The following is a 27,600-nucleotide window of genomic DNA, read 5'->3' on the forward strand; positions in this document are numbered from 1 at the left end:
GGATTTGAAATAGCTCAACTGGAATTCCATCACCTCCACTAGCTTTGTTTGTAGTGATGCTTTGTAAGCCCCACTTAATGTAAGGCCCTCTTGACTTCACAGTCCAGGATGTCTGGCTCTAGGTGAGTGATCACACCATTGTGGTTATCTGGGTTGTGACGATCTTTTTTGTCTAGTTCTTCTGTGTATTCTTGCCACCTCTTCTTAATATCTTCTACTTAGGTCTGTACCGTTTCTGTCCTTTATTGTGCCCATCTTTGCATGAAATGTTCACTTGGTATAGTGACAGACTATTTTCTTGGGCTCCAAAATCACTATCGACTGTGACTATAGCCATGAAATTAAAAGCCGCTTGCTCCTTGGAAGAAAAACTATGACAAACCTAAACAGCATATTAAAAAGCAGAGACATTACTTTACCAACAAAGGTCTGTCTAGTCAAAGCTATGGTTTTGCCAGTAATCATGTATGGATGTTAGAGATGGACCATAAAGAAAGCTGAGTGCTGAGAATTCATGCTTTTGAACTATGGTGTTGGAGAAAACTCTTGAGAGTCCCTTGGCTAAGCAAAAAGTTCAAACCAGTCAATCCTAAAATAAATCAGTGCTGAAAATTCATTGGAAAGACTGGTGCTGAAGCTGAAACTCCAATACTTTGGCCACCTGATGTGAAGAACTGACTCATTTGAAAAGACTCTGATGCTGGGAAAGATTGAAGGCGGGAGAAGGGGACGACAGAGGATGAGATGATTGGATAGCGTCACCAACTCGATGCACATGAGTTTGAGCAAGCTCCGAGAGTTGGTGATGGAGAGGGAAGCCTAGCGTGCTACAGTCCATAGGGTCACAGAGTCAGACACGAGTGAATGACTGAACTGAACTAATACTGGAAAAGAATGCGTGTTCTGCTATTGTTGGGTGGAGTGTCCTATAAATATCAGTTAGATCAAGTTAATAGATAATGCTTAGGATTGTTATGTTCCCTTGATGAACTGCCATCTTTATCATTTATGATACTATCCCTGGCCATGTTCTTTGATGTAAAATCTACTTGGGTATTACTGTAGCTTCTTTTGACCAGTGTTAGCATGGTATGGGGCTTCCCTGGTGGCTCAGTGGTAAAGAATCTGTTTGAAGTACAGGAGACTTGGGTTCAATCCCTGGGACAGGAAGGTCCCCTGGAGAAGGGCATGGCAACCCCTCTAGTACTCTTGCCTAGAGAACCCCATGGACAGAGGAGCCTGGCGGGCTGCAGTCCATAGCATCGCACAGAGCTGGACACGACTGAAGTGACTGAGCGGCAGCAGCATGATGTATCTTCTTACATTCCTTTACTTTTAACTTAGTTGCTCAGTCATATATGACTCTTTGAGACCCCCATGGACTCCAGCCCACTAGGCTCCTCTGTCCATGGTATTCTCCGGCAAGAGTACTAGAGTGGGTTGCTATTCCCTTCTCCAGGATGTTTTCCCGACCCAGGGATCCAACCTGAGTCTCTTATTTATTTTTATTCGCTGGCCACACCAGGCTGGGGGACAACATGTTCAAAAGCACGGGAGAATGGCTGAGATTTACCCTCCCAAGAAGTAACCAAAACAGACAAAATACGAGAAGCAAGGGTTTTCAAGTCACTGTGCAGTAGGCGATGATGGACAGTGATCTTTGCTAGAACAAGTTGAGCCCGGAAATTGCCCTAGCTTACTGCTTTGAGAGGAAAAGAGAGCGATCAGCAGGTGGAACAAATAAAAAACAGTGAGATGAGAGACTCAAACCTAACCTTATTGACAATCGCATAAATGTCAGTTAGATAAACATCCCAATTGAAAGGCAGGAATTGTCAAGTTGGATAAAAGTAAGCCCCAACCCCATCATGCCTACAAGCAATAAAATTTAAATGTAAAGATACAAATAAGTTAGAAGTGTGTGCCCTCAGTCGTGTCTGACTCTCTGAGGCCCCATGGACTGTACTAACTAAATTGTCCTAGCTCAGTGCTGCCTCTTCCAGGAAGTCTTCCCTGATTCTGCCTCTCCTCCCACCCACCGAGAGGCTGGGACAGGCACCCCTCCCCAGTACACCTACTGTGACAGCCTCACCCAGCACAACTGAATGTTTTCTTATCTGTTATCACCATTAAACCACAAGATCCTTAAGGGCAGCGCTCTTTGTGGGAACTGACTCCACTTTGGGAACTTTGTGGCCACTGTGTAGCGTTTCAAGAAATAGGCAGCTATGTTCAGCCTTAAGGTGAAAAAGTAATCTCATCTTTGTGTTTTGGATTCAGTCATTTTATACAGGTTGACAACGTTCACGTGCAGGTCTTCTCTAGCTGCGGCGAGTGGGGGCTGCTGTTTGTCGTGCGCAGGCTTCTCACTGCGGCGGCTCCTCTTGTGGAGCCTGGGCTCTGGGTGTGCAGGCTGCAGTGGTCGCAGCCCTGGGCTCAGCAGTTGTGGCTCGAGGGCCTAGTGCCCCTCAGCCTGTGGGATCTTCCCAGACCAGGGAACACACCCATGTCCCCTGCATTGGCAGATGGATACTTAACCGCTGGGACCAGCAGGGAAGCCCTCCCAAAAATGTTTTTAATTTTGGCTGGCTCTGTGTTACTTCCTGTTATATCTTCAGTTGTAAAGTGTCTCACCTGGCCAGCAGGTTGAAGACTTCCCGTGGGGAAGATGTTGGCCATCCCAGGACCCCAGCCCCGGCCCTGGCCAGCTCACACCATGTGCTCAGACTTGGCCTCTGACAGTGAGGCCCTGGGAACAATGTTCTCAGAAAATAAGTGTCTCCTGGGATTAATTTCTCATTCTCAGAGGAGATAGGAAGCTGGAGACCTGGAAAGATGAAAGGGCTCTGGGACATACGGACTGACTGGGGCCAAGTGAGAAGCCACAGGTGGAGCCGGGGCGGTCAGCCTGGAGGAAAGTAGACCCAGAAGCTTCACAGAGTGCCCGAGAGATGTGGATGGGGGGCTTGGCCCGTCCTCTGACACCCCCAAGGGCAGCAGCATTAGCACCAACAGGAAGGGACCAGGCAGGATTTCACCTGGAGTAAGCCTCTGCTTCCTGAAGCCAGGAAGAAGCTGCTTCTCTGGACAGTAGAGCGTTCTGGCACTGGCATGGTCAGAGGAGGCTGGGGGGACCATTCTTTCAGGATGCTGACCTATCATGATTTTGGATGAAACTCCTGTCTATACTGGTCCCCGCCCCATTGTAAGTTGTTGACAAACCCAGGGCATGTGGAAGGACACCCCCCCGGAAGTGGGGGCTGATGAGTCTCAGCTGTGACCTCGGATGAGGCATTCAGCCTCCCTGGGCCTCAGTTTCCTTCCCCACATGAAGAGTCTGCCCAGAGGCTCTGTGGTGCCCTCCGCTTCTGTGACACTTTCCCATCTGCTTCTCCTCCCAGGTGCTCATTCCCACCACCCGCTGCAATTCCCACAAGGAGAACATCCAGGGCCAGCTCAAGGTCCGCACACCAGGCATCTACCTGCTCATCTTCGACAACACTTTTTCCAGGTAGGCCGCCTCCTCGGTCAGCATCCGGATGAACCCACCCGGCACTGCGCCTCAAGGATAGAGGTGGACGTTTAAAAGCAGTTGTTTAATTATCAGTCCCTGATTATCAGTGGTTCATTAATTTTAGACCTATACTCTGGTGTTCCAGTGTCCTTTGTAGAGTGTGTAACACACAGCCTGATACTTACAGTCTCACCACGGGTTAAGTGTGTTCTCTGCCCTCTGCTCTTATTAATACTACTCCCTTCAGCCGCACAGCAGCCCGGTGCAGTAGGGACTGTCTTTCTCCTCGTGTTACTGCTAAGGGGCTGAGGACCTAGAAGAGGGGCACTCCCAATCACCCAGCTGGTGGTGGGGCTGGATTTGAACCCAGGTGGCCTGGCTCGAGGCTCTAGGCTCTTACCCGGGATGCTCTTCTGCTTCTGCCGTCCTGATGCCCTCTGCCCAGGCCAGAGAAGAGCCAGCAAATACAGTGGAAGGATTGGGCGGATGGGTAAATGGATGGATGGATGGATGAGAGAGAAGTGAAGTAAGAAGGCCCAGAGCTAATCAGAACTGGAGCTGCGAGGCGAGGCCCCTGGGCCCCCTCGTCCAGGGAGTGGAGCAGCAGGTCCCATCCCTGGGGAGCACGACTTCAGAGCTCCAGGTGCAGGTCCAGGAGTGAGTGCAGGGTTGAGGGGTCAGGACGATGGGGTGAATGGAGATGAGGCTGGAGGGGCGTCCAAGAAAGGAAGCAGGACAGCAGACCAATGTTGGTTGAGCATCTGCCTCGAGCCAGGGCCCTGCTTCATGGAGATGTGCGGCTGGCACGGTGAAGGCTGCTGGGCACCTGTCCCTCTTCTGGCTTCAGTGTAAGCCCTTAGTAGGGGCTCGCTTCATTCATAAAACCTGTCTGATAAGCATTCAGCCACATCCTCTCTGAGTGGGGCCCTGAGCTTGCAGCCACATCCCTCCCCATAGGCGCCCTTGCCAGCCTGCTGGGCTTTAAGCACAGTAACTTAATAGCTATTAAGTAGGTGAGAAGCTGGGGCGCCACCTGTTGGTGAAAGCCGGAGTGCAACCTCTCACCACCTCAGGGCCTTGAACTCCCAGGGCATGTGGCTGAGGGCATCCACCAAGGGAGAGCTTGGAAGAATGGGCTCCCCACCTTTCCCCTTCCCCACTCTTCCCCCACACACCCCCAGAAACATGAACACACCCTGCGTTAGCAGGATTCCTGGGCATGGGCTCTGCATGTCCAGAAAGCTGGTCAGACCAGGCATGGGCCTCAGCCCCTCAGGGCAGCAGTCAGGAGACGGGGTGGAGGCCAGCCCAGCGAGGGTCTGCTCTCCCCTCTGGGTTTTAGTGGAACCCCAGTTTCCTCTGTGGTGGCAGCCAGCATTTTTACTACCTCCCTGAGCCCCACCGCAGGTTGACGGAGAGGCTGAGAGCAGCTTGTTGAGGGCAGAGGCAGCTGCAGACCAGCTTTGCAGTCGGCATTAGGAGCGGCCGTGGCGCTGAGACACACTGCAGCCCTCGCCACTGACGTCGTCTCAGGGCCTAGTCAAGGTTTTCAAAGCACGACAGCGGAAGAGATCCAGATGTCCAGTCAGAATGAGATCCAGGCTCGCCTCCACTGTGTGTGTCCCCTCCACGCCTGCGCCACCCACTTCCCCAGGGCAGCCCAGACCGCCGAGACCCCTGAGACACCCCCACCCCAGGGCCCCTTCAGAGCAGCAAGGCAAGGAGGGGTGCTTCACAGTGCGGGACTGGATGGGCGTTTCTGCACCCAAGCCCAGGACAGTCCACGGAGGTGTCCTAAGACCCTGACACTTGGCAGGAAGATGTCTCTGCTAGAGAGACAGGAAATGGGGGTGAGGGGACCCGGAAGAGTCCACACAGTCTGTGAGGGACCCCAGGCTCGGAACAGAGGTCTTTGCACCAAAGCTTCCCATGCCAGCCAGCACCCACCCCAGCCAGGTCACTGCAGCTGCTTCCAGCCCTCGGAATAACCCCTCCTTCTCCATTTGTCTCCTAGATTCGTCTCCAAGAAAGTCTTTTATCACTTAACTGTTGACCGGCCTGTGATCTACGATGGAAGTGATTTCCCGTAACCTCAAGTACCTGGATTTTGCTAGTTTCACATTACCCACAGGAAACACTACTCCTCCTCACTTGTCACGTAAAGCACCTAAAAAACCCAGAAAACAAAAAATAGCTGCTCTAAAGCTATCAGTATCCACTATGCAACTTTAGGAGACGGGCCCTTGGCTGCTCGTCAGAGCCGCGTTGCTCCGAGCGCCGTGTACTCGGCGCTGTGCACATCACTCTTAGCCCCGTGGCTCGTAAGGGCTCAAGTGATGTTTTCCATTGTCCTCACACCCAGAGGGACACTATGCCAAAGGTTTAAACACTCAGGAGACCATTGGCCTCTCCAGGGGGGTGCAGTTGGCTCCAGGCCTCCTGTGAAGAGTTTCCCAGGTCAGAGGGGTCCCGACTTCCACCCTTGGAGAGACACAGCCCCCCTGTACCCAGCCAGGCATCACGGGTGACCATGAGCTGGAAGGCCTGGCCAGACCCTGTGGGGCCCTTGAGTCCTCCCTGGGAAAGGACATCAGGGCACCTAGGGCCCCGCCTGAGATCCCATCCAGCTTCCTCGATCATGCTCCTGTCCCCTCCTGCCCGGGGAGTGCAGGGCTGCTCAGAGGGGCCGCCAGCTGCACTTTTCTCCTGGCCCTTCTATCTGGGCGAGTCTGTCTTGGAGCAAAGCCCTCCACTCAGCTGGGCCTCTCAACAGCTCCAAAATACCACCCTAAGAATCAGAAGTGAAGCTAATCCAGGAAACAGAACCCACCGACTGAGGGCCTGCAGTGCAGTCTACATCCAGAGGGCCAGAGCCCAGATGCTGGGTAACATCCACGCCATGACCAAAAGGCTGGACGCGTCAGCCTGTGCGGCTCACTCCTCAGCCTGTCTTTGTTTGTATTAACAAGAGCTTTTGCAGATATGTTTACTAATGATTATATTCAGGGTAGGAACCACTTTTAAAAATCGGGGGCTTCTTAAGAGAAGTCTTTGCTAACTCAAGTATACACAGGCATAATTCATGAATCGGCTCTTTGCTCACCTCTCGGTCCCTCCTCCCCACCTGCCTAGGTTCCCTGCACCGCTTTTCCACTTCCTGCTGCTCAGCCTGCACCTGACACCTGGGAGCAAATGAATCCTCTGTCCTTTTCCGGGACAAGCAGCAGATGATCTTCCTGTTCTCTGTGGCCCTTTTCTCCCACCACAGAGTGCTCACCTGTGATGGCCTCTCTGTGCCCTGTTCACAGGGCAGTCAGGACCCAGGTCCTTCCGCAGTGAGCAGAGATCTGACCAAGCAGCCCACCGTAGCTGTGGTCAGGGTAGAGGGTACCTGGCAAGGCAACTGCAGGTCCTAGTACCCCGCCAGCCCTTCAGCTAGCCCGGTGACTAAGCCGAGTCACACCACGTCGAAGCTTCATCTCGTCATTCACGAGCCTGGTCTGACTGGTTTTGAGAACTGACGAATGGGTCAAGAATCCTTGGCCAAGTTCAGTTCAGACCCCATACCTCCCAGGCGCCAGCTGAGGTAGGAGGAAATGACTTTGGCAGTAGACTCAGAACTTCCATTTAAACAGGAGACGTAGGCAGTTCCAGGCACTTTAAGTGGGGCTTGAGACACGGTGAACAGAACCTTCCAGAAAAGAGCTGGCCCTCTTGTGCTCTCTTTCCTGGGAGCAGCCGCCTGTGGCAGAAAGCCAGGAGTCTCTAGCACCTCATTGAGCAAGGTCCTGACGGTGCTTAGCACCAAAACAGAAATGGCCAGGCCCCCAGAGACTTCCTGGACTCGTGCTTGTCCTTACAGGGTGCCACACTGCTTGAAAGCAAACTACCCTGCCTTTAAATCCATCTCCCCCTTGAAAAGGATAATCAGATGTAGCTGGCTCACCACTTGAGAGAAACAAAAGACCCTGAAGCATCTGGAATCTCAGTTTGAGTGCTTAGCTTTCCCAGGATACCCTGGAGACATGGCCAAGCAGACGGCCCTCTGCTCATGTCACCACCGTCACCTGCAGCTCGAATCAGCTTTTCTCGAGTAGCTGATATGTTTCCTGCGGAAGCCCTGAGACATTCCATCTGAGGCTTGTTCTGAACCTCTGTGACTCGACCCAGCAGGGGACCAACTGCAGCTTAAACAAATCCCGTGGCTCTTGTGAAGCCAGCCCAGAGCCACTGCTGCAGGAGCTCGTGGGCCCCTTGTGCCAGCACTGCAGACGGTGATGGCAGTGGTGCAGAGGCCTTCGCCTGCCCACTGCGGCCCCACCCTGCCTCTGCAGCGTATTTAGTTTTTTGTGCTGAATGGACTCTTGTTCTTCATTACTTTGCTGTGGGAGCTCGGGTTTGCTGTGCAGCTAGAGATCATCTTGGCATATTTAAGTATGGCTTCTATAAACTGCTTTCTTATTTTAAACAAGTTCCCAACTTTACTGAAGTTTGGGGGCTGAGGTATTCTTTTTAATGCAAACAATAATGAAAAACAGCTATTGAAAATGGTGGCCCCAGCCAGTAGACTGAATTAACACTAAAAGTCAACAAGTAGGAAGCATTCTTGGGATCCCAGATCACTATCTAAAAAAAAAGAAAAAAAATCCCCCATCAGCCTCTTTGGGGGCTGGCCAAGCTCTCTGAATAACTGTTGCTGTTTAGTACAAGATTAGTACCAGCCGCCTTGCTCACCACTGCCTTGGGAGCCACTGATCGCCCTCACCCAGGAACACGAGGCCTCTGTCAGGCACCCTCATCCACCGCCAGCAAGCATGTTTGGGAGAGAGCGTAGCCCCTGCAGAGCACTTCTGGCTGGAGCCCACCTACTCCATGTCCACTGGATCAAGAGCAGGCAAGGAAATTCTCAAACAGGAATCTGGAACTGAAACACTACATAGGGTCCGAAAAGTATGAATGCACAGCCACGCTAGATAAATCAGAGATAAAGGAGATGGTTTTTTAAAATTATTTTCAGTTGTCACTCACCTTCGGTGGTGAAGCCATTCCAGACTCATCTGAAAAGAAATCCCCATTTGGAGATGAAATCTCAGTCTGTGTTTTATCATTGTGGTTAGCTGTCGACCATACGTTTTTATAGGAGTTTCAGTTTTAGAAGCCCACCTTGGTGACTCCACCTTGGAGAATCCCAGCCTCAGCTCAGAGGTGTTGAGAATGAGAGCAGAGCCGCCCTCTGCAATGCTCAGAACCAAGGGTCACCTGGCACAGAGAATGTTTAGTCAGCCATCTGCGTTTACAAAGCACTTACCCAAAAGGTTCTTTTCAGTGGAACCCTGGGTGAATTCTCTGTTGTGGTGCTTCCAAGGAAATAAAGACAGTTAATAATGCCTTTTCTCTCTTAAGCACTTTTTCAAAATAACACAGTACATCTTTAAATTTGGGGAGGCATTTCTGATAAAAAGACTTCCTCAGAACCTGAGGACAAGGGCTGTCCAGAGATGCTCCTGTTCCCCCATGGCTGCAGAGCAACAGTGAAGCCTCAGTTGGGTGGCTTCCAAATCAGAATTGCACTTTAATTGACCAATCCTCAATGCTCACGGCCTTACAGGGTAGTGGGTCTGGGAACCCATCTCTTTTTTATCTGCCAAATAATTACCAGAAGCACATCAAATGCCTACTCTCCACCTGCCCAGTGGGGGTGAGGAACTTTTGTATCCCAAAACATAGTCCGTATGGCATCTGCTGCACCATTTGGGAATGTCTTATTTTTAATCTCAGGATTTAAATAAACACTATGACATTGAGAGTGGCGTCGTCTTTCATTCCATTGAGACATAAGGTGAGAGAGGAAATTGCACACAGCAGAGTGGGGGCAAAGCTGTTGGGCCATGTCAAGTCCTGTGACTTCAAAAGGGAAGAAAAAAAGCAGCTGTTCTAAGAGGTTGCCAAATTGGCCTGGTGTCTGGACCCACAGTCTGCGCTGAGGTCCGAGTTCAGACTTGCCTCAGCCAATGCAGTGCACCAACCCACTGCCCTCTGCCAGAAGAGCTTCTGCGTTCAGTGAAATTCCCCAGCCCTCCCCTGGTCCACGAAGAGCAGCCTGATTTACCAGAATGATGGAGTCGGGGAGGAGGTCACAGGTGGCCTAAAACCACGGTTAGTCAAGCTGGATCCAAATCTAGGCAGAGCTGCTAGAGGAGGCAGCAGAGAGGGGCAGCGAAGACCCTGGACATGGGCCCCGAGGGCTGTGTCCCAGTCACTCCTCCCCTGGGCAGACTGAGCTTGGGCCAGGCAGTCCATCTGCACTCACCTCTGGAGCGCCCTGTGCCCCACAGGGTCCTCCCAGCCCTCCTTTCCTCCACTTCCCTTCTTGGAGCCTTCCTCCTGCCTCGGATTCTCCTGTGGCCTCTTCTTTCATCAGTTACTCAGGAGCAGGTGATACTTCCCGGAAGTGTATTGTTCCCTGCAGCTCCAGGACCCTGTTTTTCATCCTCATCTCCCTGCTCTGCCTCAGCCCGCAGCATGGAGCACAGAGCATGGTGCTCACCAGCCTCTGAATCAGCGAGGACACTGGGCACCATGATCAGCCCTAGGCCATCAGCAATCCCACTGGCCCACTTGGCCAGAGACCAACCCTCAAAACCCCCGTGGTAGAGAAGGACAAAGGTCAAGCCCACAGGCGCGATTTAGGGAGGATGGAGGTGAGCTGGTTACTGGTTCGGACACATAGAGCCTCCTGTGCCCTCAAGCCTCTCCTGTCCAGTAATGGAAGGGTGCTCTATTCAAGTGCCTGAAACAGCACAGCAGAAGGAATTCTGTGTTCATAGGAAAGGCCTCGCAGAGAGGCCACGTGGACTGAGCCTAGGAGAACGGACCAGGACACACAGATACAGGCTGCTCTATCTGGGCTGGGATCCTGGCCTCCATGCCACACTCCTGGTGCCCTCTCCCCACCTGCTGAGCCGCCCCAAGGTGAGCAAACCAAATCCCCGCTCCTGGTTTTCCAAGCCCCTGACACAATTCCGGGAATTCTGGCCCCTCTCGGTGTCGGTAGACGCGTGCCGCTGCCTGCGATGCCTTTTCCGCCCGGAGAGTGTAGCGATTCCCCGGGTGACTCAGAAGGACACTTCAGTCAGGGTCAGACCTCTCGGTTTGAAGATGCGTGGGAAAAATCTGGCAAGTGGAGCCCGCCACCCACACACATCTGCAGAGCAAATAGATGGTGAAACCTGTCACCTGAAATGAGAAAACGGACTTTTATTGAGAGAGCGGTTAAAGCTGAAGCTATCAAAACCCAGGGGAGAGCAGAGCTTATTATGAAAGCCGCTCAAAGTGGGTTAGGGTTGAAAGAAAGGTCAGCCTTTTACTTTTCCCACACTCGCTGGTTTCTGAAGAAAGATAGTAAAGCCGAGCCGAAGTATGATTACCAATCTCTGGGCTTTGATGTGTGTCCCCTCGTCCCTCCCCCATCCCTCGAGTTCCCCGGGGAGGCTGGAGGCTGGTGTGGTTTCCTCACCCCTTCTGGCAGGTTCGTGCTGAGGTTATCGCACTTTGCAGCCCCATCTGAAGCCTGGAATGAGTTGTCTTAGCTCCATAATGAACAAAGAGAGCCAGGCCTCTCCAAACCCGAGGTGCGTGAGTGTCCTTCCCCAGGGAAGGCGTCATTTCCAGAGCGCCTTTGGCTTCAGGCCTGTGGCTCCGGCAGGATGCTCAAGGGAAAGGCGATTTCAGGGAGACCTCCCACTGAGCCCTGAGGAGAGAAGGACACCTTTTCTGGGAGGTCACCCATCCATCTGCCAGGTCAGTGGGACAGGCGCTGGCTTCTCCTTGGCATGAGAAAAGAAAGCGGGAGCGGGGTGGGGGAGGCCCAAAGGCTAGCAGGGCAAAGGAGGGGTAAGAAAGGAGGGTCAGCAGCAGGAAGGGCCTTCCCTGGGGCCACGCCGCAGGCCCAGTGAGCAGAAGCCACCTTTCTCGTGGGAGGGAAGGAGCGGTGGGGGAACAGGTTTACTGAACAGACAACAAAGGCAGTGACTGCAGACCTGGAGAAAGGAATCCAGTTTGTTCTTCTGACTCTGAGGCTGACTTCAAGGCCCCACGTGCTTTCACAAAGTGGCCACAGCATCAGCCCTCAAGTGGCCTTTGCACAACAGACAGGGTCTATGTGTGAAACCAGAGGTCTTTGTAAAGACAGCCCTTCTGCACCAGCAGGGGCCCCCACAGACCTGTTGGGTGTTCTCAGAAGGACCACACAGTCATGCCCTCAAGATGAACCTGTGGAAGATGGACAGGGACCCATGAGGCCCGGATCAGGTGCAAGGGCTCCTTGGTTATCAAGGGTTCAAGTGTTTTCAGGAAAAGCCCAAGACTCACCCAGGGCTCAATTTTGCTCCAGAGTCAAACTGTTCATTTATTAAGTGTCAGTAAATACAAAGCAAGTAGCAGAGAGTTTCTTAGAAGAAAGTCCTCTTCTTTGGGTTACCTGGTGGCACATTAAAATACAGAGTCATGGGCACGCCGCATGTCAACTCTGGTTCATTGGGTCCAGTTCATTCACAAGTCTGCCAGATGAGGATATTGGAGGTGATCCATGGACCATGCCAGAAAGTCCTTGATGATCACCGCTCTGTCACTATTTTGGTTAGAACTTGAGGAAAGGGGTAAAATCAGCTAATGGATCTGTCTCCTAATTCAGCTTTGCCAGTGACCCTCAAATCTTGGAGCCAGGACCTCTCCCTCAGCTCATTGGTCCAAGCACTGGGATGCAGTGATGGAAATGTCATTCTTAGAGAGGAAGATATTTCCAAATGAACCACCTGGTATGAAACTATCCTACAGGTAAAACCTTTTTACAACCGTAACTTTTTTATGGCTTATGTTCTTATTCAACGGACATGTTACCCAACTGGTCATTTGTAAATAGAAAAACATTCCCTTCCCCAAACCTGAAGTAGTTCCGTATGTGTCCACAATTTAAGATTTAGAGGAAGAAATATGAGTTTGGTATCAAAGGGTCTGGATTAAATAGGGATTCCTAAACTGGTCCATACACAGAATTCAGAAGGTCTTTGAACTTGGGAAAATGACACCTTTCCTCTACTATCTAGCTAAAATTTAGATCTTCTTCAATTAAGAATATAGACTACATGCCACATGAGTATGCATTAGCAAGACCTGTGTCTCTGCCACTGGTGGAAGTGACAGATATTTTCTTCTTACTTAAAAGTTGTTGCAGACCCTTTAAATATCATTTATGCTCATCTTCACTGTGAAATGAAGGTTGTTGTTAGACCTGGTGTAGATTGTTTTTAACTGCGTTCATGAAGAGATGTGTATTACTAGTTCACAAATTTATCTTAATAGAGAATTATGGTTCAGTGTAATTGGTTTCCCTTGTAATCGTATATATTTTATTCATTTTATCCATTCTAAAACATTCTGAGAAGGCTTTGTCAGATTGTCAAAGGAGTATATAAGGGATAAAAAAGGTTAAGGACCTTTGGGTTCTGGCAGGTCTTCATGGAAAAGAAGAGAAAGATCAGCTCATTGCAGCACTGGCTTATTATTTATAACATATAATTAATAGCAGCATAAGTAATTTGATAGGCTCTTGCCATAAGTCAGCCACCTGTTACAGATGAGGAAACCAAAGACCCAGGGAAACTGGTAAGTCTGAACCATTTGGAGAACATGTTACTACAAGGCTGAGATGGCTGTGGGAGTAGTTTTCTCCAAACCATTCTTATTTCACTGGAAAGTATTCTCCAATGATTTAAAAAAACAAAAAAAAACCTTCCATAAACCAAGCTATGCTGTGGCACCCTTGACCTGTAAACCCTTACTATGTATCATCCTCCCTACAAGAGGTTAACAGTTATGTACTGAGAATTACAGCTCATGGTCCCACACTGTATCAGTGGATCAGATCTCTTCTGGCTCTTAGGTTTTCTGGATTCCAAAAGTTGAACAAGGGAAAGTGCTGGGGCTCACTCTGCCTTTGTTGGCCTTGCCAGAATATTCTGAGTTCCCTAGATTGTTAATCCCACTGAGAAAGTGTCACCCACAGCATGAGACCTTTTAGCGTCTGCTCACTCATTCCCAACTAGCTTTATACCTCCATTGGCCCCTTTGGTAAGAGGTGTCCCAGCCAAACAGGAAGTTTCCATCAGGTGTTCATTCACTCATTTATATCTGAAGCTTTGTAAGGGTAAGAGCATGATTTTATTATTATTTTTATTTATTTTTGGCTGTGCTGGATCTTTGTTGCTGCATGCAGGCTTTCTCTAGTTACGGAGCATGGGCTCTAGGCACTCAGGCTCCAGTAGCTGTGGCAGCCAGGCTTTCTTGCCCCACAGCACGTGGGATCTTCCTGGACCAGGGATGGAACCCGTGTCCCCTGCATTGCCAGGTGGATTCGTAACCACTGGACCACCAGGGAAGCCCCAAGAGCATGATTTTTGAGTGGAAGTATATGGTGTCTTCAGAGAAGGCAATGGCACCCCACTCCAGTACTCTTGCCTGGAAAATCCCATGAATGGAAGAGCCTGGTAGGCTGCAGTCCATGGGGTCGCTAGGAGTTGGACATGACTGAGCCACTTCACTTTCACTTTTCACTTTCATGCATTGGAGAAGGAAATGGCAACCCACTCCAGTGTTCTTGCCTGGAGAATCCCAGGGACGGGGGAGCCTGGTGGGCTGCCGTCTACGGTGTCACACAGAGTCGGACACGACTGAAGTGATTTAGCAGCAGCAGCAGCAGCATATGGTGTCTTGGATTTGCTTTAAAATACCGTAGCAAAGGGAGGAGCTAACGGAGAAAGGTAGGAGTGAAGGAAGAAAGGAGGGAAGGGAGGAGCAAATGAAGGAAGGGAGGCAAAGGAAGCAAAGAGTGAAGAGGAAGGGAAAGGAGAAGGAAGTGGGTGTTGTGGGCGGGATTAGAACGCGGAGAGTGTCGATCACTGTCGGAGCTGAGTGATGGGTATGAGGAGGTTCGTTGTGCTATTCTCACCACGTTTATGTATGTTTCTTTATTTAATTTTTTTTATCTTTTGACTGTGCTGAGTCTTTGTTGGTGCGTGGACCACCCTCCAGTTGCAGCGCACGGGCTGCTCATTGCAGCGGCTGCTTTCGTGGAGCACAGGCTCTAGGGCACGCGGGCTCAGCTGTTGCTGTCCCCAGGCCCTAACTGGACTGCAGCCTTAGTAGCTGTGGTGCACAGGCTCAGTTGCTGCAAGGCATGTGGGACCTTCCGGGGTCAGGGATTGAATCCGTGTCCCCTGCATTGGCAGGAGGGTTCTGTACTGCTGAGCCACCAGGGAAGCCCTACGTGTGTTTTTTTTAATTTTCATATTTAAAGATTTTAAAACGAAAAGAGCATGAGTGGTGATAACCTGAACTAACTCAGTGGTGGGGGCACTTAGCCTGGCAGTGTCACACAGGCGTGGGCACCGCAGGGCCTTTGCACATGTTACCCCCTCCTCCCAGTGCACCCTCCCTCCCCTTCCTCCTGTAGCTCATTCCTGCTCATCCTTCAGCTCTCAGCTTAATGCCACTTCCTCGGGGAAACCTTCCCTGCCTCTCATCCCCACAGTAGGTCAGAGCCTCTTGTAACACACTAGCATCTCGAAACCCTCTCTTCATGACTGTCTAATTGGCATCTGTCATCTGTGAACTGTGAGCTTTGTGGGCACTGGGCCCGTGTCTGCTTTTCCTTAGCATCACTGAAGCCCAGTGCCTGACACGTAGAAAATGCTCCATAGGTTTTTGTTCAGTGAGATTGGTAAAATATCGTTATCAATTGCTGTATTTTCCCAAGACAACAGGATTTCGCAACAGTAAGTGCACTTCCAAGAACCAAATATTTGAAATTGGAGGGGCCGTTGATTCACTTAACATACATTTACTGAGTGTCTGTCATGTGTGAGGGCTGTCATAGGCACTTGGGAAATAGCAGTGAACAGAAAAGAAGAACAGTCCCTGCCCGAGTTTATACTTCTTAACCGTCAGGTGGTGCCAAGCGTGGAGAAGAGCAGAGCAGGGAAGGGGACTGTGGATGGGCCGGGATGGCCTGGAAGAGAAGGTGGTATTTAAGCAGAGACCTCAGGAGGTGGCGGAGGAAGCATGTGGCTGGGAGAGACTCAGCCAGAGTCACCTAGGGGATTGTGAGGTGAACTGTCTGACACCTTGTCCAGCCTCTTCTGTAACGCTGGGTCTGTGCCATGAGCTCCTGCAGGTTCAGCCTAGGTTGGTCACATCATTGCGTTGGATTTGAAAGACTAATGGCAAAATTGTTTGCTCTTTGGTATGCTGTTTAAGGCAATGGCACCCCACTCCAGTACTCTTGCCTGGAAGGTCCCATGGATGGAGGAGCCTGGTAGGCTGCAGTCCATGGGGTCGCTAGGAGTTGGACACGACCGAGCAACTTCACTTTTCACTTTCATGCATTGGAAAAGGAAATGGCAACCCACTCCAGTGTTCTCGCCTGGAGAATCCCAGGGACGGGGGAGCCTGGTGGGCTGCCATCTATGGGGTCACACAGAGTCGGACACGACTGAAGTGACTTAGCATGTAACAAATTACCCGCAAACTCAGTGGCTGAAAACAATAATAAGCATTTTATTGTATCTCATGATTTTATGGGTCAGGAGTTTGAGTAGGGCTTGACATGATGCTTCTTCTGTTCCCTGTGGTATTGACGCACTTTGAGGTGGCGTCCAGCGGGCAGATGGACTGTTGGTGAGAAAGGAGCTAGGAAGACCAGCAGGGACAGCGTGGGGTGAGGAGGACAGGTGGGTGTCCAGGATTCTGGCCAGGTTTGGCTGCAGAGTCGTTGAATCTGCGCATCCTCAGACCTGCAGCGGAATCTGTGGCTCCCGCACGAAGAATTTGAGGCTCCACAACTGCACGTGTTTGGGGAGGAGCCTGTGAGAATGATGTCATCCTCCCGTGGCCCACTTTTGACAGAGGGCTCAGCAGGGCCTCAGCTGTCCCATGTCATTGTTGAGAGTTTGTGTGCAGTAATATCTAAAGCCGTGCCGGCCCAGTCTGTGCCCATGCATCTTTGCAGCCCCTGGTACTCAGCCTGGAACTCGGCACACTGTTGGTCAACCCTTCAAAGCAGCGGCTGATTTGTCTGACCGTGTCCACATGCAAGGTGGGACAGCTTGGTGGGCAGAAGCCAAAGCTTGAGTGCCACAGATGCCTGGGATAATATCCTAGCCTTGTTGGTTCCTACAGTGTGATGCTGGGTGGGTTCCTGATCTCTGAAGTGCTCAGCCCCTTCATCTATAAAATGGTTGAATTACATACAGTATTATCTACCTGGCACAAAGCAAGCAAGCAAGCAAGAGATGACAGCTTGCTTGTCACAGGAAGAGGCAAGCCCATGTCTGTCTGGTACCCACGGGGCCTGGCAGGCCGTTGGTGTGCACAGCGGTCTGCTGATGGTTGAATTAAGATCAGTCAGGCCTCTACTCCCCCAGAGAAGGAAATGGCAACCCACTCCAGTGTTCTTGCCTGGAGAATCCCAGGGACGGGGGAGCCTGGTAGGCTGCCGTCTATGGGGTCGCACAGAGTCAGACACGACTGAAGCGACTTAGCAGCAGCAGTAGCAGCAGGCCTCTGCTCCCAGCCTCCTCAGATGAGTTCTGTGACGGATGCTCACAGAACACTGTAGCTCTGGGTACCCTGTGCTCTTTGCCCAACAGGTCTCAAATGTGCTTTTGCTAGGCCAGCCTCTGATGAAAAGGTTGTTGCAAGCTGACTTCTCTAGAAGCAGATGCTGAGATGGAATCTTGGGGGCAAGTGTCTATTCGGGATTGCCAACTGTGAAGGGAAGTAGGAGGAAATAGGATTGGGCAGAGAAACCTTGCCAGCCTGGCATGAGGCTGTGTGCATGCTAAGTCACTTCAGTCGGGTCCAACTCTCTGTGACGCTATGGACTGTAGCCTGCCAGGCTCCTCGTCCATGGGATTCTCCAGGCAAGAATACTGGAGGGGGTTGCCACGCCCTCCTCCAGGGAATCTTCCTGACCCAGGGATTGAAGCTGTGTGTCTTACATCGTCTGCATTGGCAAGCGGGCTCTTAACCACGTGCGCCACCTGGGAAGCCAAATATGTCACGAGTGAAGGGGAGCTCACAGAGCCACATGTTGGAGAGAAGCATTTGCTTGTCTTTCATCAGTTTTATAGTACAGACTTTGAAAGGGACATTAGCTATTTGGGCTGTCTGTAACAATAATTATAGAATTGATTAGAGAGACATTCCCTATCCCAGGAGGTTGCTGGGCTCAGACCACAGTTGGAACAGGAGGGCCATATGGAGTCGGGCCAAGGAAACTGTTGCAGAACCACCAAGTCTTGGTTGGGATGATAATTCTAAAACCATGCTGTCTATTAATCACTCATAGTAAACAATCAGTAACTACTTGTCAAATGAAGACAGAGATTTCTTTGGAGCGTCTAAAATGTGTGAGGTGCAGATACTGGAGGCCATGATAATCTCCCTTTTGTCAAAGTCATTTAGCACCCCTTGACCAGACCTCACTTTGAGACAAGCTGTATTAGAGCTTCAGCATCAGTCTTTCCAATGAATATTTAGGACTGATCTCCTTTAGGATGAACTGGTTGGATCTCCTTGCAGTCCAAGGGACTCTCAAGCGTCTTTTCCAACACCACAGTTCAAAAGCATCAATTCTTTGGTTCTCAGCTTTATTTATAGTCCAACTCTCACATCCATATCTCACATTTTACATCAAAACAACATTCCCCTTTGAATGTACACATTGTGATGTGTTGACTTGAGATTAGTCTTAAAAAATTTTTATAGGTAAAGCAGTATCTTTTTGGATATATTTCATTCAGTTTCCTGATTTTTCTGACCTATAGAGTTCCTGTAAAATGTAATTATATTATAGTCCTCTTTTACCATTACTTCAGGAAAGCACTCACAGACGTATTTTCTAGAAATGTTGAATGGGTGTCCTAGTGGGTGTCCCCTTGCTGGTCCTTCCAATGTTTTTATCTTAGGATAAATCTGCTTCTGAGACCTAGTTTAATTTGAATGTAAAATGGTCCTATTTATGCAGTCCTTTAAACCTGATTTAGCAACAAAGGGTACTTAAAGTCTTTAAAATATAATACAGCTGCCGCCTATCTTTGGTCCTGCTTTGACGCTGCTGTAGGACTGGGACAGTCAGGCAGGTGCTAAAAGAGGCCCTTGGAACTAGGGGTGGTCATCGCGCTCAGTGCAGGCTTCGTGGTTCTTGTGGCATTCGTCTCCTTTCCTAAAAATCAGAGAGGGGGGAAAGTAGAGTCCATGAAAGCCTTATCTACCTCTGTTGTTGTTCAGATGCAGAGTCATGTCTGACTCTTTGTGACCCCATGGACTGCAGCACGCCAGGCTTCCCTGTCCTTCACTATCTCCTGGAGCCTGCTCAAACTCATGTCCATTGAGTCAGTGATGCCATCCAACCATCTCATCCTCTATTGCCTCCTTCTCCTCCTGCCCTCAGTCTTTCGCAGCATCAGGGTCTTTTCCACTGAGTGTGCTCTTCGCATCACGTGGCCAAAGTATTGGAGCTTTAGCATCAGTCCTTCCAATGAATCAGTAGGGTTGATTTCCTTTAGGATTGACTGGTTTGATCTCCTTGTAGTCCAACGGACTCTTAAGAGTTTTCTCCAGCACCACAATTTGAAAGCATCAGTTCTTTGGTCCTCGGCCTTCTTTATGGTCCAACTCTCACATCCGTATGTGACTACTGGAAAAACCATAACTTTGACTGATTGGACCTTTTTTGGCAAAACTAACATGTAGTTCAGTTCAAACTACCTCTGAACTGCCACTTAATCTCCATCATGGTGTCCCATAAGTGACTCTCGGCTGGAGGAGATTGAACAAGCACAGTCGTGGCTCATTCCTCCTCCTTCTGTCCCTCCCCCAATCCTCAGCTCCAGTGGAGCCCCCAGGACATAGTACCAGAACCGCAGTATCAAAAGGGCACGGGATGAATAAACCACACCCAGTCAAGTTCTTCCACTGAACTGCACAGGGTTATTTAGGTTTGGCCCATTCCTGTTGCTTATTCTGGGTTTCTCAAAGGATATCTGAGTCTTCTTCTGGAAAAGGTGGCCACATGGACAGCTCTGTCCATAGATTGCCTTGCTAAGGTCATCCTCCCCCTGACTGTAGGTGGTTCTTATTGTGCTGGGACCCACGTCGACCTGCCGGTCCCAGGCCAATGCTTGTTTGCCACCAACTGCCCACACTTGGGGTGGGTTGGCAAGGCTTGTGCGTTTTCTCTTGCTCTCCTTGCTGTGGTCCACTTTCTGCTCACTGTATTCCTCACTGACGTGTAGTTTAGAAGTGGACGGGGAAAAGGATGCTGTTGCAGAGTCCGGCGCTTTGGTGTCCCCTTTGGAAGGGATGGCCTTGGAACTGAAACCACGGCAACTCACAGCCCACTGGGAAAACGAGATGCCTTCTCTGAAGCAAGTGGCAAAGCTGGGACGGTTCATGGTCCTGTTCTGATCGTCTTCTTTGGAAATACCAATGGACTCACCGGAGACACTTGGAAGATAAGTTTGCCCAGAGAAGAAACTAGAAACTGTTCAGCCAAAATGGTTTTATGGTATTTTGGAAGTGTTACTCCCTTATCCCAGTCTCTTATTCTTCATAATCTAATATGGCTGTTTGATCTCTGTACACATTTAAAATATAGAGACAGGGAAAAAAAAAAAAAGTGAAAAGTAATGGATATTTGTAAACAGTCATTTAAAAAGCACTTTTCTAATAAATGAAAATATTTAATGTGATAAATTTGCCAAATAGTAAAAAGAGACACAAAGGTAAGTTACATTTTTTTTTTCAGCCTAATCTCTAAGTTGAAAGCTTTTTTTAAAAAAAAACCGTTAGTATCATACAATATGAAAAAGAGAAGCATGGAGGCAAATGTCCTTCCAATGGCCTCAGAAACAAGAGGACAAATAGGCCCAGGCCATTGCATAGGGAACAGAGTGGACCACCGTACCAGCCACTCGATAGAGTGAGCCCATAGTGGAGCCAGGTCCCCGCCAACCCAGGTTCTTAACCTTCCTGCACGGGTTGTGAAGACCACTTCAGTGGCACCAGGGGACAAGCTGAATCCTGCCCAGATCAGCGTGGCAGCCAGGTGAGGAATCACAGAGCCTCCAGAAGACGTGGGTTGGTAGCCAGCAGAATTCAGGTGACATGCTCATACGGTCAATTGCCCAAAGGCTCACTGACCAGTGCTACAGATAGTTTCAGAACAGGAACAAGGACCCTCACTGGCCCCAAAGAGATCAAGGAGAGCAGAAGGGAATTGGATCTGAGGTTGCTTGGAAGGATCTAGATCAACACCTGCCAAGGGTATCAGCCCCCAAAACCAGAGCAGAAATTCTCCAAAGACAGAAACTTTCATGAAGCCTTGTGCATTCATGGCCTGTGGCAATGGCCGATGCTTCTGTGTATTCTTTTGGAAGAGATGAAGCCACAGCGATTCCCAGGGCTCCGAGAAATCAAACGCCTCCTCCAGAGCTCAGCTGCATTAATGCTCAGGCAAGTGGCAAAGCCACGGAGGCCTGCGGTGTCTGTCGTTCATTAATCCTCCTCCGAAAACCACAGGCTTTGCAGCCAGGAGCCAGGCAGCAGTCTCCTGGGATGGCCAGTCAGTTTTAAAGAGTCCAACTTGGCAAATCCTGACCAAAAGTAATAATGCTATTCAAATTCATCCCTTTCTGAGTTTTCTATTTCCCTCTTCTCACTCCTTCTCTGTCTCCACTTTCCCTCTGGCCTGTCAGTAAGGGAAGCTGTGTCTGAATTTCTGGACCCTTCCAAAAGGACCGCCCACCTCAGAGAAGCCGCCTCAGAAGGAGAGAGCCCCCGAGGTTGTCTCCAGCAGCATAGATGACAGCTTCAGGCTTCCCTCTCTCCTCGTGAACGAAACCCACTGAGCCTGGCTGATGCAGCCCAGGTTCTTCAGGGTCTTCACAAGATCCCGGCGGAACCTCTCACCCACAAAAACGTAGAGAACAGGGTTCAGGCAACTGTGGAAAAAGGCCACGGTCTGAGTGACCTGGAAGCAGATGTCAATTTTGATGGAGAGGGCGCAGCTGGAGATGAACATGGCGTAGGCATCGATGGTCTGCACCAGCAGGACGCAGTTGTGGGGGAACTGAGACAGGACGAAGACGGTGAGCACCGTGATGGTCACCTTCAGGGCCTTGTGCTTGGAGGACTTCTTGGCCTGGATCAGGGTGTGGATGATGATGGTGTAGCAGCAAGCCATGACCACAAAGGGGAGGAAGAAGCCCAGGATGACCTTCAGGGTCAAGACAGCCGACTTGAGTTTGGTACTGTCGTCGCTGGAGTAGACCATAGTGCAGATAGCAATGCCGTGTTCCTCCTTGACTTGGCTGTACAGGAGTTCCGGGAGGCAGAGCGCGGCCGCCGTCACCCAGATGGTAAAGCAGACCATCTTGCTGTACAGGAGCCTTTTCTGCCTCCACATCTGCGCCCTCATGGCCTGCGCGATGGCGATGTACCTGTCCACGCTGATGCACATGATGAGCAGCACGCAGCTGTAGAAGTTCATCTTATACATACTGTTGACCACCTTGCACATAAAGGTCTGGAATTTCCACTGGTCCGCGGCGGCAATGGCCCAGAAGGGCAGCGTGGCGAGAAAGAGAAGGTCAGCGATGGCCAAGTTGAGAAGGAACATGTCGGTCATGGTCTTCACTCTCGTGCAGTACCAGTAGACCAGGATGACAAGGCTGTTGCCCACGCCGCCCACGATGAACACGAGCCAGTACAGGGGTGGGAGGAAGTGGCCCGCAAACTGCCTGACGTGGCTTTTCTCACAGAAGTAGTCCGTGAAGTTGCCGTCGTACTCCATGGGTGGCATGCCATCGTAGCCGTAGTCATCTGACAGGTTAGGGATTAGGCTCTGCAAGGAGACACAGGGCGACACTGGGTCAAGGGCTGGCTTTTGGAGGTTCTGTCTGATGGCAAAGGCACGAAGCCCTTGAGCCTTCCAACCCCAAAAGGCTGTGAGAAGGCAGAAGAAGTGTGTGTGTAGGAAGTAGGAATTCCAAGAGCATCTGCTTAGACTGTAAATGATTTATTTATTCAACAAATGTTTATTAAGCAGGTGCTGAAGAGTCAGGTATGGTTCCCACTCTCGTGGAACTTTCCTCCTCTGGGACGAGACACACAAGCAAAGGAACAGTCACAGGCCACTTGACAGGTGCTCCATTGGGATGGAAGGAGGGTCTCAGGGCCACTGGTGGGCGAACTTATCCAACTAAGTGAACGAGTCTGATTGTTCCTTCTCCTGTCTACTCTGCGCTCCCTAAAAGGTCCTCAGAGGCTTTCACACTTCTCTGGGTCCAGATTCCCCTGAATCCTTTGAAAGCTATGGATCCTCTCTTGAGTAGCAACAGTCACACACATACCCGCTTACACGTGTGCACGCACATGAACACACACGCTTATGTATACACCCTCACGCACATGGACATACACAGGAAACAACACAGGTTGCGTGATTTCAGGGTCCCTTGTTGAGAATTTGTTACGAATTTCAAGACAGCAGAGCATTAAATCAAGCAAGTAACACTTCTAAGCATGAGGCCCTGTGCCACCCACCCATGCAGCCAGCCCTCACAAGCCCTCACGTTTACAGACACACATGCACACAAGCGTGCCCACACGAATACACATACGTATCCACATGGACACAACCCGCACACACATGCACGCATTCAGACACCTGCGCTCACATCCTCACAGTGTGCACACAAGCACGCATGCACACGCACCCTTCGGTACAGCTAAGGACTCTCCAGGCGTATTTTCAGAGTGATTGAATTCGCACGTAGAAAGCCTGGAATTGAATGAATTTCATCAAGACCACAAGGCCAGCCTGTATATCCTTACAGGATCGGAGTGCTGGCCACCTTTATGAGTGACAGAGGAAGAGTTCGTGTCCTAGGCTAGGGGAAGCCTGGACACACCTGTCCACCTGTGTCAAGACTTGTACTCATAGCTTTGTCCATGACTGATGGGCAAACGCCCTTTGCATCTCAGGCACAGGATCCTCTGAAAATCTCCCTGCAAATATAAATGTCAGTTATTTACCAGCTTATTTGCTTCCCTACTGTCAGAGCCCCAAGTGCGTGCCAGACCTTGTGTGGAGTGCAGGATGTGCGTGCATTTAATCCTGGGCCTTCCAGGTAGGGGTGGGCCCCTCTTCCAGATGAGGGGCAGCTGGCTTCCAGAAGGAATTCTGAGGTGGCCAAGCCATTTCTTCTGTCCTCTCTGCTCTCTGAGCCCTGGAGACACTGCTCTTGCTGGAGAAGCCACCCACAAAGGCTGTTCTCAGGTCTGGGTCAGAATAAGACCTAGAGAGATCACTGTAAGGATCTGAAATCCACTCATTTCCCACTCACTTTCCATCCAAGAGCACGCACTGGAGCCCCCTGGCTGAGCACTGGGTTGAGTGATTTCCCACAAGCTGCCCTGAGTTTATCCCAGGGACTGTGTCTAGGTGGCTTCTAAAGAGCTCGCCGTGCACCCCACCTCCAAGGGCGTTTTGGTCTAGCTCTGTGGTCACTCATCAAGACCTAGCTCAGACGTGCATTTGGCATTTACATATAAAAGATGTGAAGCAAGGCTTTCGTATTTCCTGAAGAACAGGTGAGAGTTTTTTTTAACTCATGAACCATATGAATTCTGTGACTGATGAGGATTCCCTTTGTAATTGGGAAGCTCAGTCAAACTGGTAGCCCAAGTATAGTAACCAAGTAAAACCCTTTGACCAGTGCTGCCTAATAGGAATATAAGGCAACTTCCTTAATTTTGCGTTTTCTAGTAGCCAAGTGAAGTCAAAAGAAATAGGTGGGTCTCACCTTAATAATGTGTTTTATGAAACCTAGCATGTCTAAAATATTATTTCGTTATGTAAGCAATGACTTCCCTGGTGGCTCAGACAGTAAAGTGCCTGCCTTCAATGCAGGAGACCCGGGTTCAGTCCCTGGGTCGGGAAGATCCCCTGGAGAAGGAAATGGCAACCCACTCCAGTAGCCTGGAAAATCCCATGGACAGAGGAACCTGGTAGACTACAGTCCATGGGGTTGCAAAGAGTCGGACACAACTGAGCGACTTCACTTTCACTTTCTTTCAAGCAGTGTAAAAGTTATCAAGATATTCCACATCCTTTTGTTGCATAGACTATGTTTGGACTAAGTGCATTTTGCAATCAAGGGACATCTTAGTCGGAGTGACCACATGTCAAGTGCTTACAGTCCCTACGTGACTCGTGGCTACCGCGTGGGACAGCTCAGTTTTAGGCTGAAAACGCAAGTTCTAAGTCTTCCTGTTTTTTCACTGTTCTGTCAGTTTGCTCTGACCCTGTTTGAACGTATGTCCTTTCTCTTCTGTTGTATGCACTCAGTAACTGCCTCATGCCTCTTATGGAACATTGACAGGGGCCGTGGGGACAGAGTGAAACAGGGTGTCATTACTGCTGGGAAGTGCCCAGTCTTTCTCTGACAGGGCTGACCATTCTCTTCCACATCTTACTGAAATGTCTAGAAGTTCTCTTTCCCAAGGTTTCCCTTGAAGCATTTCTTAGCAAACTGTGTTGTTCTTAGACCCTTTTAAAAACGTGACATCGTCACCAACTAGACCACTGCTCACAGCCTGTGGTCCCCCATGAGCAGTGGTCTGAGCCAGATCTAGAATCTTCTCCCATTGTGAGGAGTAGCAATCCGTGGGGGTGGATGGGCCCAGACCTGGCCAGGATGGATGGTGTTTGTGTGAAGATCCCACCATCTTATTCCTTGACTGACTAAGAGGTCAGCATGCTCACCTTAAGCTTGAGAAACAGCTCTTTATTTCTTGTTCATTGGTGATGAATAACGTGATTTGTTCACTCGTTCAGCAAGTGTTTACTAAGCACAGAGTACACGCCAGGCAAGGAAGCCACTTCCAAAGGTCAGTGTTCTTGTCAGTGATGGTAACAGAAGTGGAGCGAACCATGAGAAAGGTCCTGGACTCACCTGTCATGGAACGGGGGGGAGGGTGGTCTGCCTGCATGCGGGGTCCTGAACTCCACAGCACAGAGGGGCCCTAGATAGGGCAGTATCGTAGGATGGTTCTGTTATTCCCAGGGGGCTACTTAATTGGAGTATTTATATCATTCGGATGATTTTTAGAATTTTGATCAAGAAGAGAAGTGCCTGATAGTCACAGATCTAAGTAAATGAGAGACTGTCTCACAGCATGCCCAGGGGCTGGCCTGCAACTCAGCGGCGTGGGCCACCTTCTGCTCACGTAGGCTTTGGTTTCTGTCCTGGACAGAGCTTTTAGAGGCTCAACAGGTTTTAGAATGATTTTCAGATGTTAGAGACCATCTTGTAGAGGAGGGCTTCCCTGATAGCTCAGTTGGTAAAGAATCTGCCTGCTATGCAGGAGACTTAAGTTTGATTCCTGGGTCGGGAAGATCTGCTGAAGAAGGATAGGCTACCCACACCAGTATTCTTGGGCTTCCCTTGTGGTTTAACTGGTAAAGAATCCACCTGCAATGTGGGAGACCTGGGTTCGATACCTGGGTTGGGACGATCCCCTGGAGAAGGGAAAGGCTACCCACTCCAGTATTCTGGCCTGGAGAATTCCGTAGACCGTATAGTCCGTGGGGTTGCAGAGTCGGACACGACTGAGTGACTTTCACTATAGAGGAGACAGACCCAAGGAACAGAAGGTTCTGGCCCAAAGCCTCACCCCTGGGGAATGGTCAAGGCCAGAGCCAGTGCCCTGCCCTGCAGCCCCAAGCTGGGGCACTTGTAAGCCCTGCAGACCCGGCACCTTGCTCTCCACATTCTGATCCCTGCAGGCCCGGCACCTTCTCTCCACCTTCTGATCCCTGCAGGCCCGGCACCTTCTCTCCACCTTCTGATCCCTGCAGGCCCGGCACCTTCTCTCCACCTTCTGATCCCTGCAGGCCCGGCACCTTCTCTCCACCTTCTGATCCCTGCAGGCCCGGCACCTTCTCTCCACCTTCTGATCCCTGCAGGCCCGGCACCTTCTCTCCACCTTCTGATCCCTGCAGGCCCGGCACCTTCTCTCCACCTTCTGATCCCTGCAGGCCCGGCACCTTCTCTCCACCTTCTGATCCCTGCAGGCCCGGCACCTTCTCTCCACCTTCTGATCCCTGCAGGCCCGGCACCTTCTCTCCACCTTCTGATCCCTGCAGGCCTGGCACCTTGCTCTCCACCTTCTGATGCTGTCACGTGTACTTGTTGTGTTGTTCAGTCACTAACTCATGTCTGACTTTTGCCAGGCTCCTCTGTCCTTCACTGTCCCCTGGAGTTTTCTCAAACTCGTGCCCGTTGAGTAGGTGATACCATCCAACCATCTCATCCTCTGCTGCCCTCTTCTCCTCCAGCCCTCAATCTTTCCCAGCATCAGAGTCTTTTCTAATGAGTTGACTCTTTGCATCAGGTGGCCAAAGTATTGGAGCTTTAGCTTCAGCATCAGTCCTTCCAGTGAATATTCATGGTTGATTTCCTTTAGGATGGATTGGTCTGATCTCCTTGCTGTCCAGGGGACTCTCTGAAGAGTCTTCTCCAGCACCACAATCCAAAAGCATCATTTCTTTGTTGCTCAGCCTTCTTTATAGTCCAACGCTTATGTCTGTACATGACTGCTGGAGAAACCGTAGCTACAGTGGCCACACCAAGCCTGAGCCTCAGTGTCTGAGTCCCGGCACCTGAGCTGAGTGGCTGTCAGATCCCCTACCTGCATCCTCCCCCCACCCATCCCGGAAAGACTGTGGGCACCAGAGGATGCCCTGTGGCTTCCTCTGCCCAGGGCAGCCGGGAACTGCCTTTTGCTGGGGGCAAACCTCAGTGCACAGCAGATAAGGGGCCTGCCCTGCCTGCCGGTGCCTGCCACCAGGCGCTGTACCCGACAGGACCCAGCTCCCGAGGCCGTGCAGGTGTGTCTTCCTCCCCTTGGGAGCCCTTGGCCCAGAAGCTGCGACCCAGGCATTGAAGATGCTACAGCTCCTG

General features: G+C 50.6%; 2 protein-coding genes across 10 annotated transcripts in view; one reads left to right on the top strand and one right to left on the bottom strand.

Annotated features, from left to right (window-relative positions):
* Positions 1-9,320, top strand: part of FYCO1 (FYVE and coiled-coil domain containing 1) — a 79,827-nt gene extending 70,507 nt beyond the window's left edge. For all 7 annotated transcript variants that reach the window (XR_827253.1, XM_010862405.1, XM_010862403.1 and 4 more), the window contains 2 exons: positions 3,402-3,511; positions 5,529-9,320. Coding sequence is in view for 6 of the 7 variants with exons in the window: in XM_010862405.1 (XP_010860707.1) it covers positions 3,402-3,511; positions 5,529-5,604 (186 nt within the window). In the remaining variant the exon portion in view is untranslated. The remainder of the gene's footprint in view (positions 1-3,401; positions 3,512-5,528) is intronic.
* Positions 9,321-20,292: 10,972 nt separating this feature from the next.
* CCR9 (chemokine (C-C motif) receptor 9) overlaps positions 20,293-27,600 on the bottom strand; it is a 15,943-nt gene continuing 8,635 nt past the window's right edge. For all 3 annotated transcript variants that reach the window (XM_010862409.1, XM_010862410.1, XM_010862411.1), the window contains exon 3: positions 20,293-22,475. In XM_010862409.1, coding sequence (XP_010860711.1) covers positions 21,393-22,475 — 1,083 coding nt within the window. In that variant the 3' untranslated portion in view covers positions 20,293-21,392. The remainder of the gene's footprint in view (positions 22,476-27,600) is intronic.

The sequence above is a fragment of the Bison bison genome, unplaced genomic scaffold, assembly GCF_000754665.1.
Source record: "Bison bison bison isolate TAMUID 2011002044 unplaced genomic scaffold, Bison_UMD1.0 scf7180017864482, whole genome shotgun sequence".
In the NCBI taxonomy this organism is placed as follows: Eukaryota; Metazoa; Chordata; class Mammalia; order Artiodactyla; family Bovidae; genus Bison; species Bison bison.